Raw genomic sequence first — 18,652 nt, forward strand, 5'->3', positions numbered from 1 at the left:
TAATTCAGGATTTATGAAAAGTAAGGAAAATAATAAAAGGTAATAGTTTTCTGCTCCATCCCTTTCTACCCCCTGTCTTGCTTCCTAGAGGCAAGTATGTTTTTTTAGTGGAAAGTATTTTTCCTAGTGTTTTAAAACAATATTTTATTGAAAAGCTCAAATGTACACATGAAGTAGAAAAGATAATATGATTCCCCTATTTACCTATCACTCAGCTAGAGTAATCATCAACTCATGACCACTCTTGTTTCTTCTATATCTCCTCTAACAGCAAACCCCTGGCCCCATGGATTATTTTGAAATAAATCCAAAGAAGCATTATTTTTCCCATAAATATTTCAGTACATGTCTCTAAAAGACCGGATATCTTTTTTATTCAAACCCAATATCCATTATCATACCTGATAAAATTCAATAAAGATTTTTCTAAAATCATCAAATATCTAGTCTTCCCTCCCCCCAACTCTTCCCACCTCCCTCCCCCCACTTCTTTCCAGTTGGTTTTTTAGAATCAGGATTAAAGTCCACACCTTGTATTTTGTTAATATGTTCTATAGTTTACCTAAATTCTGGATTCTGATAACTGCATCCTTATGGTGTCATTTAATGTAGTACTTTGTCCTCTGTTTTTCCTGTAAACTGGTAGTTAGATTTAGAAGCTTGATCTGATTCAGGTTCATTTTTGTCAAGAATAATTCATAGGCGGTATGGTGTACTTCCATCAGGAGGCACTAATGTCTACTTGTCTCTTTTCTGTTGTGTTAGTGTCCTTTGATGATTATTGTCCCCAGATCCATTATTTCTGTGGGGGTCTGCATATTCTAATTCTGTAGTTATTTTGTTTATTAACTGGAATAGAGAGAAACTTTCATCAACTATTTGGTTACTCTGAAGTATATTTTGTATACGAAAGTCCTGACTCTTCCCCTTTATTTAACAGTTTTCAGAATAATGAGTTGATTCTGTAACATCCTTAAATGATGACTGAGTGGGTTTTTTTTTTTAAAGTATTACTGTGAACTCATGGATTTTAACATATTTAATGACTTTCAGTTCATTGTAGTTATTATGCTTATTGAAGCACAATGTCCTATTTTGGGCTGGAAGGAGCTTCTTTAAGTGATTCTGAGTCCTTTTGGCACGACCTCAGCAGTCTTTAATAGTTTCATTTGGTTTCCGATATGGCAAGATATCCAGGCTTATCTTGTATAGTTCCTACCCTAGACCTGGAATCAGCCATTCCTCTAAGGAGCTCTGCTTTCTTTTAGTGGAGAACGTTGTTTAGAACCCACAGTCTGGACGTCACAAATGCTCATTACTATTGCATTGATTATTGTTTCTAGACCTTTTTAGTGGACAGAGCTATGACATATATATTTTTTAAGAGAGAAAGTATATAATGAGTTCATACTGATATTTCCAATTGATATTTAGGATTATAGGGTTTTAGCTTCTTGATTTTATATTTGTGTGTCTTTGGTGCTAAAAATCTTGGTGCCTAACATTAAAGTAATGAATAACCTCTTTTATCCTAGAAAATGTATTTTTGAAACAGTTTCAGGATATAGCAATATCGATATTATTACTAAGAATGATTTCTAAAAACGTTTAGGAATTTTTTTGCACTTTTGTTCTTAGGATATACCTCACTAGGGATGTACAGTCAAAATATTGTGTTCATATTATTAAAATATCTTAAAATTACCTGAAATAATTCCTTTCCCTATGATTAAGCTATCGACTTGATATATAGCTAGGTTTATTTGCTTCTGCTTGCTTTTGATTTTTGTGATTGCTCCCACCTACCCATTTTGATTGAATTTTGTTTTATTTTATTTATTTATTTATGGCTGCATTGGGTCTTTGTTGCTGCACCCAGGCTTTCTCTGGTTGTGGCGAGCGGGGGCTACTCTTGTTGCGGTGCCTGGGCTTCTCATCACGGTGGCTTCTCTTTGTTATGGAGCACTAGCTCTACGCACGTGGGCTTCAGTAGTTGCAGCACGTGGGCTCAGTAGTTGCGGAACGTGGGCCCTAGGGTGCGTGGGCTTCAGTAGTTGTGGCGTGTGGGCTCAGTAGTTGTGGTGCACGGGCTTAGTTGCTCTGCGGCATGTGGGCTCTTCCTAGACCAGGGATCAAATCCATGTCCCCTGAATTGGCAGGCGGATTCTTAACCACTGCACCACCAGGGAAGTCCCTGAATTTTGTTTTATAATTATGTAAAATACTGACATGGTTCTGAGGTCAAGTCAAATCTAAAGGAAGTATATTCAGAGAAGTCTAGCTTCTATCTCTGTCCTCTTTACTCTGTTCCCTCCCTTCCCCTGTTGGTAACTATTTTGTTTATTTTATTGTTTATCCTTTTGATATGTGTGTATGTATGCATGTATGTATGACTTTATGTATTTTATTGAAGTATAGTTAATTTACAATAGGAGTTTCATGTGTACAACATAGTGATTCAATATTTTTATAGATTATACTCCATTTAAAGTTATTTCAAAATAATGGCTATATTTCCCTGTGCTGTGCAATATACCCTTGTTGCTTATTTATTTTATACATAATAGTTTGCATCTCTAAATCCCCAACCCCTTTCTTGTCCTTTCTTCCTTCCCTCTACCCACTGGTAACCACTAGTTTGTTCTCTATATCTGTGAGTTTGTTTCTGTTTTGTTATATATATTTGTCTTATCTTTTAGATTCCACATATAAGTGATAACATAGATTATTTGTCTTTCTCTCCTATTGTTTTTTTGAAACTTAAAAATATTTATTAATTCATTTATAACAATAATCAAGGTATTACGTGTCAGCATAAATCACATTTTTAGCAGAAAATATCTATATTTTCCAAAGCAAGAGAAAATATGTGAGAAGAGTGACATTGTTTTGCATTAAGTTCTTTTTACATAAAGTTACATCACATTTTTTTATTCAAACAGAAAGTCACAAAAATTATCATCATCCTCATCAGTTCACTCACTCCCATGTAATTAATATTTATTTCATCTTGATCTGTTGTTAGCACTTTTATGAATTCATCAGTTTTCCATTAGAATTCAGAAAATGCTTATTCATTCAGTTCAGCAGTATAGTCAGTTACCAGAAACCTGTACTTATCAGAGTCTTTTCCATGAATTCCTTGAAGATGAAACCCTTTTATAGGAAAATTTTTTTTTTTTTTGTGGTACGCGGGCTTCTCACTGTCGTGGCCTCTCCTGTTGCAGAGCACAGGCTCCGGACGCGCAGGCTCAGCGGCCATGGCTCACGGGCCCAGCCGCTCTGCAGCATGTGGGATCTACCCGGACTGGGGTACGAACCCGTGTCCCCTGCATCGGCAGGCGGACTGTCAACCACTGCGCCACCAGGGAAGCCCTATAGGAACATTTTTGCAAAAGAATCAGAGTACAGGCAGAACTGTCTGTAAATGACAAAAGACTTAAAAATGACCACGGTTAAAGATTTGATGGAAGTTCATAATAATGCAATTGACAAGGAAATCTAGTTATTTCTGACATATACATTTTAAAGTAATAACTAGAATTATGACTTATAACATTATACCAGAACATATAAGATTTTTAGGAATTTCATGTAATGTCTGAAACATTTATATTAACATATTTCCATACAAATAACCCAAAGAAAGTTTAGTATTAGTTTTTTTAAATTTAATTTTATTTTTTTAAATAGCAGCTTCTTATTAGTCATCAATTTTATACACATCAGTGTATATATGCCAATCCCAATCGCCCAATTCAGCACACCACCATCCCCACCCCACCGTGACTTTCCCCCCTTGGTGTCCATACGTTTGTTCTCTACATCTGTGTCTCAACTTCTGCCTTGCAAACCAGTTCATATGTACCATTTTCTAGGTTCCACATACATGCGTTAATATACAATATTTGTTTTTCTTTTTCTGACTTACTTCACTCTCTATGACAGTCTCTGGATCCATTCACATCTCAGCAAATGACTCAATTTCGTTCCTTTTTATGGCTGAGTAATATTCCATTGTATGTATGTACCACAACTTCTTTATCCATTTGTCTGTCGATGGGCATTTAGGTTGCTTCCATGCCCTGGCTACTTTAAATAGTGCTGCAGTGAACTTTGGGGTGCATGTGTCTTTTTGAATTGTGGTTTTCTCTGGGTATATGCCGAGTAGTGGCATTGCTGGATCATATGGTAATTCTATTTTTAGTTTTTTAAGGAACCTCCATACTGTTCTCCATAGTGGCTATATCAGTTTACATTCCCACCAACAGTGCACGAGGTTTCCCTTTTCTCCACACCCTCTCCAGCATTTGTTGTTTGTAGATTTGCTGATGATGCCCATTCTAACTGGTGTGAGGTGATACCTCATTGCAGGTTTGATTTGCATTTCTCTAATAATTAGTGATGTTGAGCAGCTTTTCATGTGCTTCTTGGCCATCTGTATGTCTTCTTTGGAGAAATGTGTATTTAGGTCTTCTGACAGTTTTGGGATTGGGTTCTTTGTTTCTTTAATATTGAGCTGCATGAGCTGTTTATATATTTTGGAGATTAATCCTTTGTCCGTTGATTCGTTTGCAAATATTTTCTCCCATTCTGAGGGTTGTTTCTTCGTCTTGTTTATGGTTTCCCTTGCTGTGCAAAAGCTTTTAAGTTTCATTAGGTCCCATTTGTTTATTTTTGTTTTTATTTCCATTACTCTAGGAGGTGGATCAAAAGAGATCTTGCTCTGATTTATGTCAAAGTGTGTTCTGCCTGTTTTCCTCTAAGAGTTTTATAGTGCCCGGTCTTACATTTATGTCTCTAATCCATTTTGAGTTTATTTTTGTGTATGATGTTAGGGAGTGTTCTAATTTCATTCTTTTACATGTAGCTGTCCAGTTTTCCCAGCACCACTTATTGAAGAGACTGTCTTTTCTCCATTGTATATCCTTGCCTCCTTTGTCATAGATTAGTTGACCATAGGTGCGTGGGTTTATCTCTGGGCTTTCTATCTTGTTCCATTGATCTATGTTTCTGTTTTTGTGCCAGTACCATATTGCCTTGATTACTGTAGCTTTATAGTATAGTCTGAAGTTAGGGAGTCTGATTCCTCCAGCTCTGTTTTATTCCCTCAGGACTGCTTTGGCTATTCGGGGTCTTTGGTGTCTCCATACAAATTTTAAGATTTTTTGTTCTAGTTATGTAAAAAATGCCATTTGTAATTTGATATGGATTGCCTTGAATCTGTAGATTGCTTTGGGTAATATAGTCATTTTCACAGTATTGATTCTTGAAATCCAAGAACATGGTATATCTCTCCATCTGTTGGTATCATCTTTTTTTTTTTTTTTTTGGTATCATCTTTTAATTTCTTCATCAGTGTCTTATAGTTTTTTGCATACAGATCTTTTAACTCCCTAGGTATGTTTATTCCTAGGTATTTTATTCTTTTTGTTGCAATGGTAAATGGGAGTGTTCTCTTAATTTCTCTTTCAGATTTTTCATCATTAGTGTATAGGAATGCCAGATATTTCTGTGCATTAATTTTGTATCCTGCAACTTTACCAAATTCATTGATTAGCTCTAGTAGTTTTCTGGTGGCATCTTTAGGGTACTCTATGTATAGTATCATGTCATCTGCAAACAGTGACAGTTTTACTTTTTCTTTTCCAATTTGTATTCCTTTTATTTCTTTTTCTTCTCTGATTTCCGTGGCTAGGAGTTGCAAAACTATGTTGAATAATAGTGGTGAGAGTTGATGTCCTTGTCTTGTTCCTGATCTTAGAGGAAATGCTTTCAGTTTTTCACCATTGAGAATGATGTTTGTCATATATGGCCTCTATTATGTTGAGGTAGGTTCCCTCTCTGCCCACTTTCTGAAGTTTTTATCATAAATGGGTGTTGAGTTCTGTCAAAAGCTTTTTCTGCTTCCATTGAGATGATCATATGGTTTTTATTCTTCAGTTTGTTAATATGGTGTATCACATTGATTGATTTGTGTATATTGAAGAATCCTTGCATCCCTGGGGTAAACCCCACTTTATCATGGTGTATGATTCTTTTAACGTGTTGTTGGATTCTGTTTGCTAGTATTTTTGCATCTGTATTCATCAGTGATATTGGTCTGTAGTTTTCTTTTTTTGTAGTATCTTTGCCTGGTTTTGGTATCTGGTTGATGGTGGCCTCATAGAGTGAGTTTGGGAGTGTTCCTTCCTCTGTGGTTTTTTGGAAGGGTTTGAGAAGGATGGGTGTTAGCTCTTCGTTAAATGTTTGATAGAATTCACCTGTGAAGCCATCTGGTCCTGGACTTTTGTTTGTTGGAAGATTTTTAATCACAGTTTCAATTTTATTACTTGTGATTGGTCTGTTCATATTTTCTGTTTCTTCCTGGTTCAGTCTTGCAAGGTTATATACCTTTCTAAGAATTTGTCCATTTCTTCCAGGTTGTCCATTTTATTGGCATAGAGTTGCTTATAGTAGTCTCTTAGTATGCTTTGTATTTCTGCGGTGTCTGTTGTAACTTCTCCTTTTTCATTTCTAATTTTATTGATTTGAGTCCTCTCTCTCTTTTTCTTGATGAGTTTGGCTAATGGTTTATCAATTTTGTTTATCTTCTCAAAGAACCAGCTTTTGGTTTTATTGATCTGTGCTATTGTTTTCTTTGTTTCTATTTCATTTATTTCTGGTCTGATCTTTGTGATTTCTTTCCTTCTGCTAACTTTGGGTTGTGTTTGTTCTTCTTTCTCCAGTTCCTTTAGGTGTAAGGTTAGATCGTTTATTTGAGGCTTTTCTTGTTTCTTGAGGTAGGCTTGTATAGCTATAAACTTCCCTCTTGGAACTGCTTTTGCTGCATCCCATAGGTTTTGGATTGTGTTTTTATTGTCATTTGTCTCTGTGTACTTTTTGATGTCCTCTTTGATTTCTTCAGTGATCTCTTGGTTATTTAGTAATGTATTGTTTAGCCTCCATGTGATTGTGTTTTTTACGTTTTTCTCCCTGTAGTTCATTTCTAATCTCATAGCGTTGAGGTCAGAAAAGATGCTTGATGTGATTTCAATTTTCTTAAATTTACTGAGGCTTGATTTGTGACCCAAGATGTGATCTATCCTGGAGAATGTTCCGTGCTCACTTGAGAAGAAAGTGTAATTGCTGTTTTTGGATGGAATGTCCTATAAATATCAATTACATCTATGTGGTCTATTGTGTCATTAAAGCTTGTGTTTCCTTGTTTATTTTCATTTTGGATGATCTGTCCATTGGTGTAAGTGAGGTGTTAAATTCCCCCACTATTATTGTGTTACTGTCAATTTCCTCTTTTATAGCTGTTCGCAGTTGCCTTATGTATTGAGGTGCTCCTGTGTTGGGTGCATATATATTTATGATTGTTATATCTTCTTCTTGGATTGATCCCTTGATCATTATGTAGTGTCCTTCCTTGTCTCTTGTAATATTCTTTATTTTAAAGTCTATTTTATCTGATATGAGTATTGTTACTCCAACTTTCTTTTGATTTCCATTTGCATGGAATATCTTTTTCCATCCCCTCACTTTCAGTCTGTATGTGTCCCTAGGTCTGAGGTGGGTCTCTTGTAGACAGCTTATAGATGGATCTTGTGTTTGTATCCATTCAGCAAGCCTGTGTCTTTTGGTTGGAGCATTTAATCCATTTACGTTTAAGGTAATTAACGATATGTATGTTCCTATGACCATTTTCTTAATTGTTTTGGGTTTGTGTTTGTAGGTCCTTTTCTTCTCTTGTGTTTCCCACTTAGAGAAGTTCCTTTAGCTTTTGTTGTAGAGCTGGTTTGGTGGTGCTGAATTCCCTTAGCTTTTGCTTGTCTGTAAAGCTTTTGATTTCTCCATAGAATCTGAATGAGATCCTTGCCCGGTAGAGTAATCTTGGTTATAGGTTCTTCACTTTCATCACTTAAAAGAGTATCGTGACACTCCCTTCTGGCTTGTGGAGTTTCTGCTGAGAAATCAGCTGTTAACCTTATGGGAGTTCTCTGGTATGTTATTTGTCATTTTTCCCTTACTGCTTTCAATAATTTTTCTTTGTCTTTAATTTTTGCCAATTTGATTACTATGTGTCTCGGCGTTTTTCTGCTTGGGTTTATACTGTATGGGACTTGTTGCGCTTCCTGGACTTGGGTGGTTATTTCCTTTCCCATGTTAGGGAAGTTTTCGACTATAATGTCTTCAAATATTTTCTCTCGTCCTCTCTCTCTCTCTTCTCCTTCTGGGACCCCTATAATGCGAAAGTTGTTGCATTTAATGTTGTCCCACAGGTCCCTTAGGCTGTCTTCATTTCTTTTCATCCTTTTTTCTTTATTCTGTTCTGCAGCAGTGAATTCCATCATTCTGTCTTCCAGGTCACTTATCCGTTCTACTGCCTCACTTATTCTGTTATTGATTCTTTCTAATGTAGTTTTCATTTCAGTTATTGTATTCTTCATCTCTGTTTGTTTGTTCTTTAATTCTTCTTGGTCTTTGTTAAATGTTTCTTGCATCTTCTCGATCTTTGCCTCCATTCTTTTTCTGAGGTCCTGGATCATCTTCACTCTCATTCTGAATTCTTTTTCTGGAAGGTTGCCTATCTCCACTTCATTTAGATTTTTTTTGGGGGGGTTATCTTGTTCCTTCATGTGGTACAAATCCCACTTGGCTTCAAAGTCTGATTCTCTAGGAATTCCTCCTTCCGTTGCCGGACCCCCAGGTTGGGAAGCCTGACATGCGGTTCAGAACCTTCATTCCAGTGGGTGGACTTCTGTTGTATAAGTGTTCTCCAGTCTGTGAGTCACCCACCCAGCAGTTATTGGATTGGATTTTACTGTGATTGCGCCCCTCCTACCGTCTCATTGTGGCTTCTCCTTTGTCTTTGGATGTGGGGTATCTTTTTTGGTGAGTTCCAGTGTCTTCCTGTCGATGATTTCCAGCAGCTCGTTGTGATTCTGGTGTTCTCACAAGAGGGAGTGAGAGCACGTCCTTCTGCTCCACCATCTTGTTTCCTCTCTCTACTTTTGCTTTTTAAATATAAGCAAATAGGTATTTATTCATATCTCTACCTGCCCCGAGTGTCTTAGATAATTGGTAGTATTCCATACGTATACTTTTCTCCACCTTTTTTTTTACCCAATTTAACATTATATCTGACAGATCACTCCATAGCAGTATATAGAGATATGCGTTTTCTTTTTTTTTTAGCTACATAGCATTCAGTTGGTGCATGTAACTGTCATATTTAAGCAGCCCTCTTTGATGGACATTTGGATGTTGCAGTGAATTGCCTTGTGCATATATCTTTTCCTATTTTAAGGCTATTGCTTGTAACCATTTTTGTTTTTACTTCTCACGTTTACTTTCATATATCTTAATCATATGGTTGTATCACTGTATTAGTTTGCTAGGGGTGCCATAACAAAATACTATACAGTGGGTGGTCTAAACAGTAGAAATTTATTTTCCCACAATTGTGTCCAAGATCATGATCCAAAATCAAGTCCAGGATCAAGGTGTTGGAAGGTTTGTTTTCTCCTGAGGCCTCTCTCCTTGGCTTGCAGATGGCTGCCTTTTCTCTGTGTCCTCATATGGCATTTCCTCTGTGTGGGCACACACCTGGTGTCCCTTTGTGTGTCCAAATTTCTTCTTAAAAGGACACCAGTCAGATTGGATTGGGGCACACCTAATGGTGTCATTTTAACGTCATCATTTTCTTAAAGGCCCTATCTTTAAATACAGTCACATTCTGAGGTACTGGGAGCTGGGACTTCAACTTATGAATTTTTTGGTGGGAGGGGTCGACACAATTCAGCCTACAATAATTAAATCTTGATTTATCAGCTCCGTATATGATCTGTTTCTTTCTGTTATGATAGATGAAGATTTATCTCATCATATATTACCTCCCCTACTCCTTTCAGTTTTTGTTAATGATACTGTTTTTAATTTATTTTATTTATTATTATTTTAATTGAAATTTATTTATTTTAATATATTTAAGTTTTTATTTCTCCATCAGTTTTGGAGAGTATATCTTTACTTTCAACTCTGTGAAGATATTAGTACCTTTATCATTCTCTCTCCCTTTCCCCACCATTACCCTTCCAACTTCTGTTACCTCTCACATTTGCATTTTTGGCTTTATTGATTTCAAAGAATGGAACCTAAAAGGAGCATTTTATCGATTATGACTACTGTTTAATTCTGTGGATAATAATGGTATTTCTCTTTTTATGTTTCCATCTACTTGCTGTCTTAATTCTATTTCCTTAGGTATTCTGTTTGTTGAGTGTGATGTCCTTTCATATTATTGGTTACCCTCAAACATTTGGTGATTCTTGCTTATATTTAATTTGAGATTCCTTGATAGTCTTCTGTGTCACACTATTTACTGTAACTGAATCCAGTGACTGATGGAGAATTAAGACCAGAGGTTTTGCATTGACCTGTGTTGTCAGCCACCTGGAACTCTGTTTTTCTCTAGCCTAAGTGATTGTACTTTACTGTTCCTTTCTGGGGAGGAGGGGAGAATATATCTGTTGGGGATGAAGCCTACTGCCTGATACTCCTCCTGTTCATATCCAGAATGTTTCCACATTTTGCATTTTCGTGCATTTTAGGATATGGGATTTTGCCTCATTCCATTTGCTGTTTTTCAGAGGTTCTTCATAATTTCATATCAACTGAAAATGCCCCTTATTTTTCAGGACTATTATTCATAAGAAAAATATGTATATTTTTCTTTTATTTCTAGAAAATATATATAAATCCCTAGAAAGGATATATATATATATACTATATCATATAAATATATATATATATCCTTTCTAGGGGTTCATAGTATATAAAATTTATAGTATATATTATATATATATATCATAGTATGTACTATATACACATCATTTCTAGGGATTTATAATAGAAGGGGTGGCTGTAGTGTGTGCTCAATCCTCTATCTTGATTCAGTCCTTGTTTGCTTCCACAGTATTTGTGCATATTACTTAACTATTTATTTAGGTGTCGGTCAGTTATAATACTGTGAGCTTCTTCACGGTGCCTGGCATGTAAAGGATACATAATAAACGTTTGCTGGATTAAGAAAAATTTTATTAGAGACATAGTTAAAAACTAGAACCGAGGTATGTTGACTTACAGTCTAGTGCTTATCATATAACTTTCTTCAAGTATGCGAGGCATTAAGTTTTTCTTTTTAAGATGGTGGTAGGAGTTTATTAATTTATTTTTGCTGTGTTGTGTCTTCGTTTCTGTGCGTCGGCTTTCTCTAGTTGTGGCAAGCGGGGGCCACTCTTCATGGTGGTGCGTGGGCCTCTCGCTATCGCGGCCTCTCTTGTTGTGGAGCACAGGCTCCAGACGCGCAGGCTCAGTAGTTGTGGCTCACAGGCCTAGTTGCTCCGTGGCATGTGGGATGCTCCCAGACCAGGGCTCGAACCCGTGTCCGCTGCATTAGCAGGCAGATTCTCAAGCCCCGCGCCACCAGGGAAGCCCCAGGCATTAAGTTTTAGAACTTTCTCTTCCTGTCTAAATTATCTCAATGTTTTCTTTTAGTATTTTCTTAGAAGATGTGTTTCCAAGTATATTAATTTTTTATTATTGCTTTTCTTAAGACCGTTTCTCTTTAATTATGGAGTTCTGAGCAGAGCACAGAAGTCTAATAAATGCTGTTAGTTTTTTGTTTTCTGTGGATTACACTACTGAATATGAACAGAGGATTAAATATTTTCTCCAATATAATCCTCAGTCAGTTTTGAAGAGGTGTGAGTTTTTAAAAATTATTTTCTAACTTCTTTCTTCCAGCTGAATATGAAAACAGGAAAAGGATGGGTGGATGGTGGAAATGCTGTGATCGCTGATGAATTTTTTCAAGCTGCCATGGCTGTAAGTTACCATTGATTTTTAGCTGTGGCAGTTATTAGTAACAATTGTGGTTATTCTCATCATTACATTGTATTGTGGTTTATTTTCCAGGGTCTGGAGAAGTTATATGTCAAATTAATGCAGAGTTGCTCCACTGAGGTCCATGTGACTATGCAGAAGACTGCTACGGAGAGTGACCTTTTCAGAGTGCTTTCTTACCAAGCAGAGTCAGTAGGTATCATAGTCAGTAGGGCCTCACAGTGGGGCATTTTATATACGTAAATGCAAAAGTGATGACATATAACCTATTAGAAGAAAGTCAGGTGTCATTGGTCTTTTATAGGATATTATATTTGGCCTTTTTAATCTCTGTTTTATATCTGAAGGTGACATTACTAATGGTGATTGGTACCTATCGGGGTGGGTGAGATTGAAAAGACTTATATAACTAATCATCATTTTCAACCACTGCATGTAATACCTATCATTTATTTGTGGCAGTGGCTTCTACTTGAAATACCTGTCTCTGTGGATATCTTACATTCACAGTCTACCTAAAATATTTGCCCAAAAAGAGCCTTCACATTTGCAGTTATTCTGGGTTGTTCGCTGATGTTTTCTAAAAGTCTGCTGGTGTCAGTGTTCAGAGTTGTACTTTACCTCAGTTTGGCTTGTGGGTTTTCTTCTTTTGTCACCATGCAGTTAGGTGTGCATTTTCAGTTGAAAAAATGTAAGCTGTGATGAGTTTACTCTCTGAAATTATGTAATTCTAGAAATGAAAGAGACCTTAAGAATCATCTAGCGTAATCTTAGTTTTATTTCTTAACATCTTCATTGAGATATTTATAATTTGTATACTATAAAATTAACACATTTTAAATGTACAATTCAATGGTTTTAGTATATTCATAGAATTGTACAACCTTCACCACAGTCTTAAGTTTAAAACATTTTCATTACCCCAAAAGAAACCCCCTATCCATTAGCAGTCACACCCTATTCCTCCTGACCCCAGCACTAGCAACCACTAATATACTTTCTGTCTTTATAGATTTACCTGTTCTGGGCATTTCATATAAATGAAATCATACAATATTTGATCTTTTGTGATTAGCTTCTTTTTTTTTTTTTTTTTTTTTTTGAGGTACGCGGCCTCTCACTGTTGTGGCCTCTCCCTTTGCGGAGCATAGGCTCCAGACACGCAGGCTCAGCGGCCATGGCTCACAGGCCCAGCCGCACCGTGGCATGTGGGATCTTCCCAGACTAGGACACGAACCCGTGTCCCCTGCATCGGCAGGCAGACTCTCAACCACTGCGCCACCAGGGAAGCCCTGATTAGCTTCTTTTACTTAGCATGTTTTCAAGGTTCATCTATGTTGTAGCATGTATCAATATTTTTATTACTAAATAATGTTATACTGTATGGATATACCAGATTTTGTTTATCCATTCATCTATTGATGAACATTTGGATTGTTTCCAGTTTGGGGCTATTATGAATAACTCTACTGTGAACATTCATGTACATATTTTTGTGTGTACATTTTTACATTTCTCTTGGATATATACCTTGGAGTAGAATTGCTGAATAACATTATTACTCTATGTTTAACCTATTGTGAAACTGCCAGACTGTTTTCCACTGTGGCTGTACCATTTTACACTGCCACTAGTCTCTGAGGGCTCCAATTTCTGCATATCTTTGAGTTTTATAGATTTAGCACTTACATTTAGGTCTTTGATCCATTTCAAGTTAATTTTTGAGTATGGCATGAGGTGGGAGTCCAGCTGCATTCTTTTGCATATAGCTATCCAGTTGTCCCAGCACCATTTATTGAAAAGACTATTCTTTCCCCATTGAATGGTCTTAGCACTCTTGTCAAAAATTGATTCTGGCGAGGCTCTGGAACTCTTATTTGACTTTGTGGCGTGGAGAGTTTGTGAGGTGGTGTTATCCCGATTTTACAAATGAGGAGCCTGAAGCTCAGATAGAATGCCCTAAAACCAATAACACATTGAGTAAATAATACTTAAATAAGAAGGCTACTAGAGGAGAACTTCAGGATGGCAGAGGAGTAAGACGTGGAGATCACCTTCCTCCCCACACATACATCAGAAATACATCTACATGTGGAACAACTCCTACAGAACACCTACTGAATGCTGAAGAAGACCTCAGACTTCCCAAAAGGCAAGAAACTCCCCACGTACCTGGGTAGGGCAGAAGAATAAAGAAAAAACAGAGACAAAAGAATAAGGATGGGACCTGGACCTCTGGGAATGAGCTGTGAAGGAGGAAAAGTTTCCACACACTGGGAAGCCCCTTCCCTGGTGGAGACAGCAGGTGGTCAGGGGGGAAGGTTTGGGGCCGTGGAGGACAGCGCAGCAACAGAGGTGCAGAGGGCAAAGCAGAGAGATTCCCACACAGAGGATTGGTGCGGACCAGCACTCACCAGCCTGAGAGGCTTGTCTGTTCACCTGCTGGGACGGGCGGGGGCTGGGAGCTGAGGCTCCGGCTTTGGAAGACAGATCCCAGGGAGAGGACCGGGGTTGGCTGTGTGAACACAGCCTGAAGGGGGCTAGTGTGCCACAGCTAGCCAGGAGGAAAAAGTCTGGAACTGCCTAAGAGGAAGGAGACCACTGTTTTGGGGTGCACGAGGAGAGGGGATTCAGAGAACCACCTAAACAAGCTCGAGAGACGGGTGTGAGCTGCGGCTATCAGCGCGGGCACCAGAGACGGGCATGAAACGCTAAGGCTGCTGCTGCAGCCACCAAGAAGCCAGTGTGCAAGCACAGGTCACTATCCACACCTCCATTTCCAGGAGCCCGTGCAGCCTGCCACTGCCTGGGTCCTGTGATCCAGGGACAACTTCCCTGGGAGAAGACACGGCATGCCTCAGGCTGTTGCAATGTCATGTTGGTGGTCTCTGCTGCCGCTGGCTTGCCCCACATTCCATAACCCTCCCTCCCCCCGGCCTGAGTGAGCCAGAGCCCCCTAATCAGCTGCTACTTTAACCCCGTCCTGTCTGAGTGCAGAACAGACACGCTCAGGTGACCTACACGCAGAGGCGGGTCCAAATCCAAAGCTGAACCCCAGGAGCTGTGTGAACAAAGAAGAGAAAGGGAAATTTCTCCCAGCAGCCTCAGGAGCAGTGGATTAAATCTCCACAGTCAACTTAATGTACCCTGCATCTGTGGAATACTTGAATAGACAACGAATCATCCCAAAATTGAGGCGGTGGACTTTGGGAGCAACTGTAGACTTGTGGTTTGCTTTCTGCATCTAATTTGTATCTGGTTTTATGTTTATCTTAGTTTAGTATTTAGAGTTTATTATCATTGGTAGATTTGTTTATTGATTTGGTTGTTCTCTTCCTTTTCCTTATATATATATAGATAGATAGATAGGTAGATACTTTTTTCCTTTTTCTCTTTTGGTGAGTGTGTATGTGTACACTTCTTTGTGTGATATTTTTCTATATACCTTTGCTTTTACCGTTTGTTCTAGGGTTCTGTTTGTCTTTTTTTTTTTAGTAGAGATATTAGTGCTTGTTATCATTGGTGGATATTTTTTTGGTTTGGTTGCTCTCTTCTTTCTTTTTTTCTTGCTTTGCTTCTGAGCCGTGTAGCTGACAGGGTCTTGGTGTTATGGCAGGGTGTCATGCCTTGCCTCTGAGGTGGGAGAGCCAAGTTCAGGACATTGGTCCACCAGAGACCTCCCGGCTCCACGCAATATCAAACAGCGATAGCTCTCCTGGATATCTCCGTCTTGACGATAAGACCCAGCTCCACTCAACGAACAGCAAGCTACAGTGCTGGACACCCTATGCCAAACAACTAGCAAGACAGGAACACAACCCCACCCATTAGCAGAGAGGCTGCCTAAAATCATAATAAGGTCACAGACACCCCAAAACACACCACTGGTCACGGTCCTGGCCAGCAGAAAGACAAGATCCAGCCTCATCCACCAGAACACAGACACCAGGCCGCTCCACCAGGAAGCCTACAGAACCGACTGAACCAACCTTAGCCACTGGGGGCAGACAACAAAAACAACGGGAACTATGAACCTGCAGCTTGCGAAAAGGAGACCCCAAACAGAGTAAGTTAAGCAAAATGAGAAGACAGAGAAACACACAGCAGATGAAGGAGCAAGGCAAAAACCCATGAGACCAAACAAATGAAGAGGAAATAGGCAGTCTACCTGAAGAAGAATTCAGAATAGTAACAGTAAAGATGATCCAAAATCTTGGAAATAGAATGGAGAAGATATAAGAAACCTTTAACAAGGACCTAGAAGAACTAAGAGTAAACAATGATGAATAACACAATAAATGAAATTCAAAATTCTCTAGAAGGGATCAATAGGAGAATAACTGAGGCAGAAGAATGGATAAGTGACCTGGAAGGTAAAATAGTGGAAATAACTACAGCAGAGCAGAATAAAGAAAAAAGAATGAAAAGAATTGAGGAGAGTCTCAGAGACCTCTGGGACAACATTAAACGCACCAACATTCAAATAATAGGTATCCCGGAAGAAGAAGAGAAAAAGAAAGGGACTGACAAAATATTCGAAGAGATTATAGTTGAAAACTTCCCTAATATGGGAAAGGAAATAGTTAATCAAGTCCACGAAGCACAGAGGATCTCATATACAATAAATCCAAGGAGAAACATGCCAAGGCACATGTTAATCAAACTATCAAAAATTAAATACAAAGAAAAAATATTAAAAGCAGCAAGGGAAAAACAACAAATAACATGGAAGGGAATCCCCATAAGGTTAACAGCTGATGTTTCAGCAGAAACTCTGCAAGCCAGAAGGGAGTGGCAGGACATATTTAAAGTGATGAAAGGGAAAGACCTACAGCCAAGATTACTCTAGCCAGCAAGGATCGCATTCCGATTTGATGGAGAAATTAAAACCTTTACAGCCAAGCAAAAGCTAAGAGAATTCAGCACCATTAAGACAGCTTTATAACATATGCTAAAGGAAATTCTCTAGGTAGGAAATACAAGAGAAGGAAAAGACCTACAGTAACACACCCAAGACAACTAAAAATGAAAATAGGAACATACATATTGATAACTACCTTAAATGTAAATGGATTAAATGCTCCAACCAAAAGACATAGACTGGCTGAATGGATACAAAAGCAAGACCCGTATATATGCTGGGTCACTTCAGACCTAGGGACACATACAGACAGAAAGTGAGGGGATGGAAAAAGATATTCCATACAAAGGGAAATCAGAGGAAAGCTGGAGTAGCAATTCTCATATCAGACAAAAGAAAACTTAAAGAGTATTACAAGAAACAAAGAAGGACACCGTGTAATGATCGAGGGATCAATCCAAGAAGAAGATATAACAATTGTAAATATGTATGCACCCAAAATAGGAGCATCTCAATACATAAGGGATATGCTAACAGCCATATAATGGGAAATCGACAGTAACACACTCTTAGTAGGGGACTTTGACACCCCACTTTCACCAATGGACAGATTATCGAAAATGAAAATAAATAAGGAAACACAAGCTTTAAATATATTAAACAAGATCGACTTATTTGATGTTTATAGGAAATTCCAACCAAAAACAACAGAATACAGTTTCTTCTCCAGTACTCATGGAACATTCTCCAGGATAGATCATATCTTGGGTCAGAAATCAAGCCTTGGTAAATTTAAGAAAATTGAACTTGTATCAAGTATCTTTTCCGACCACAGTGCTATGAGAGTAGGTATCAGTTACAGGGAAAAATCTGTAAAAAATACAGACACATGGAGGCTAAACAATACACTATTTAATAACCAAGGGATCACTGTGGAAATCAAGAAATACCTAGAAACAAATGACAATGAAAACAGGATGGCCCAAAACGTATGGCATGCAGCAAAAGCAGTTCTAAGAGGGAAGTTTATTGCAATACAATCCTACCTTAAGAAACAAGAAACATCTCAAACAACCTAACCTTTCACGTAAATCAGTTAGAGAGAGAAGAAGAAAAAACACCCAAATGTAACAGATGGAAAGAAATCATAAAGATTAGATCAGAAATAAATGAAAAAGAAATGAAGGAAACAGCAAAGATCAATGAAACTAAAAGCTGGTTCTTTGAGAAGATAAACAAAATTGATAAACCATTAGCCAGACTCTTCAAGAAAAAAAGGGAGAAGACTCAATAAAATTAGAAATGAAAAAGGAGAAGTAACAACTGACACTCCAGAAGTACAACGGATCATGAGAGATTAGTACAAGCAACTATATGCCAGTAAAATAGACAACCTGCAAGAAAGGGACAAATTCTTAGAAAAGCACAACCTTCTGAGACTGAACGAGGAAGAAATAGAAAATGTAAACAGAGCAATCACAAGCACTGTAATCGAGACTGATTAAAAATCTTCAAACAAACAAAAGCCCAGGACGAGATGGCCTGACAGGCGAATTCTATCAGAAACTTAGAGAAGGGCAAACACCTATCCTTCTCAAACTCTTCCAAAATATAACATAGGGAACGACACTCCCAAACTCATTCTATGAGTCCGCCATCACCCTGATACCAAAATCAGACAAAGACATCACAAAGAAAGAAAACTACAGGCCAATATCACTGATGAACATAGATGCAAAAATCGTTAACAAAATACTAGCAAACAGAATCCAACAGCACATTAAAAGGATCATACACCATGATCAAGTGGGGTTTATCCCAGGAATGCAAGGATTCTTCAGTATATGCAAATCAATCAATATGGTAAACCATATTAACAAATGGAAGGAGAAAATCCAT

General features: G+C 38.0%; 1 protein-coding gene across 1 annotated transcript in view; it reads left to right on the forward strand.

The window, feature by feature from the left end:
* The window catches only part of TEX11 (testis expressed 11), a 348,927-nt gene that overhangs the window by 40,895 nt on the left and 289,380 nt on the right, over positions 1-18,652 (forward strand). The window contains exons 5-6 of the mRNA XM_060003090.1: positions 11,794-11,874; positions 11,965-12,084. Of these exons, the coding sequence (XP_059859073.1) occupies positions 11,794-11,874; positions 11,965-12,084 (201 nt within the window). The remainder of the gene's footprint in view (positions 1-11,793; positions 11,875-11,964; positions 12,085-18,652) is intronic.

The sequence above is a fragment of the Delphinus delphis genome, chromosome X (assembly GCF_949987515.2).
Source record: "Delphinus delphis chromosome X, mDelDel1.2, whole genome shotgun sequence".
Classification (NCBI taxonomy): Eukaryota; Metazoa; Chordata; class Mammalia; order Artiodactyla; family Delphinidae; genus Delphinus; species Delphinus delphis.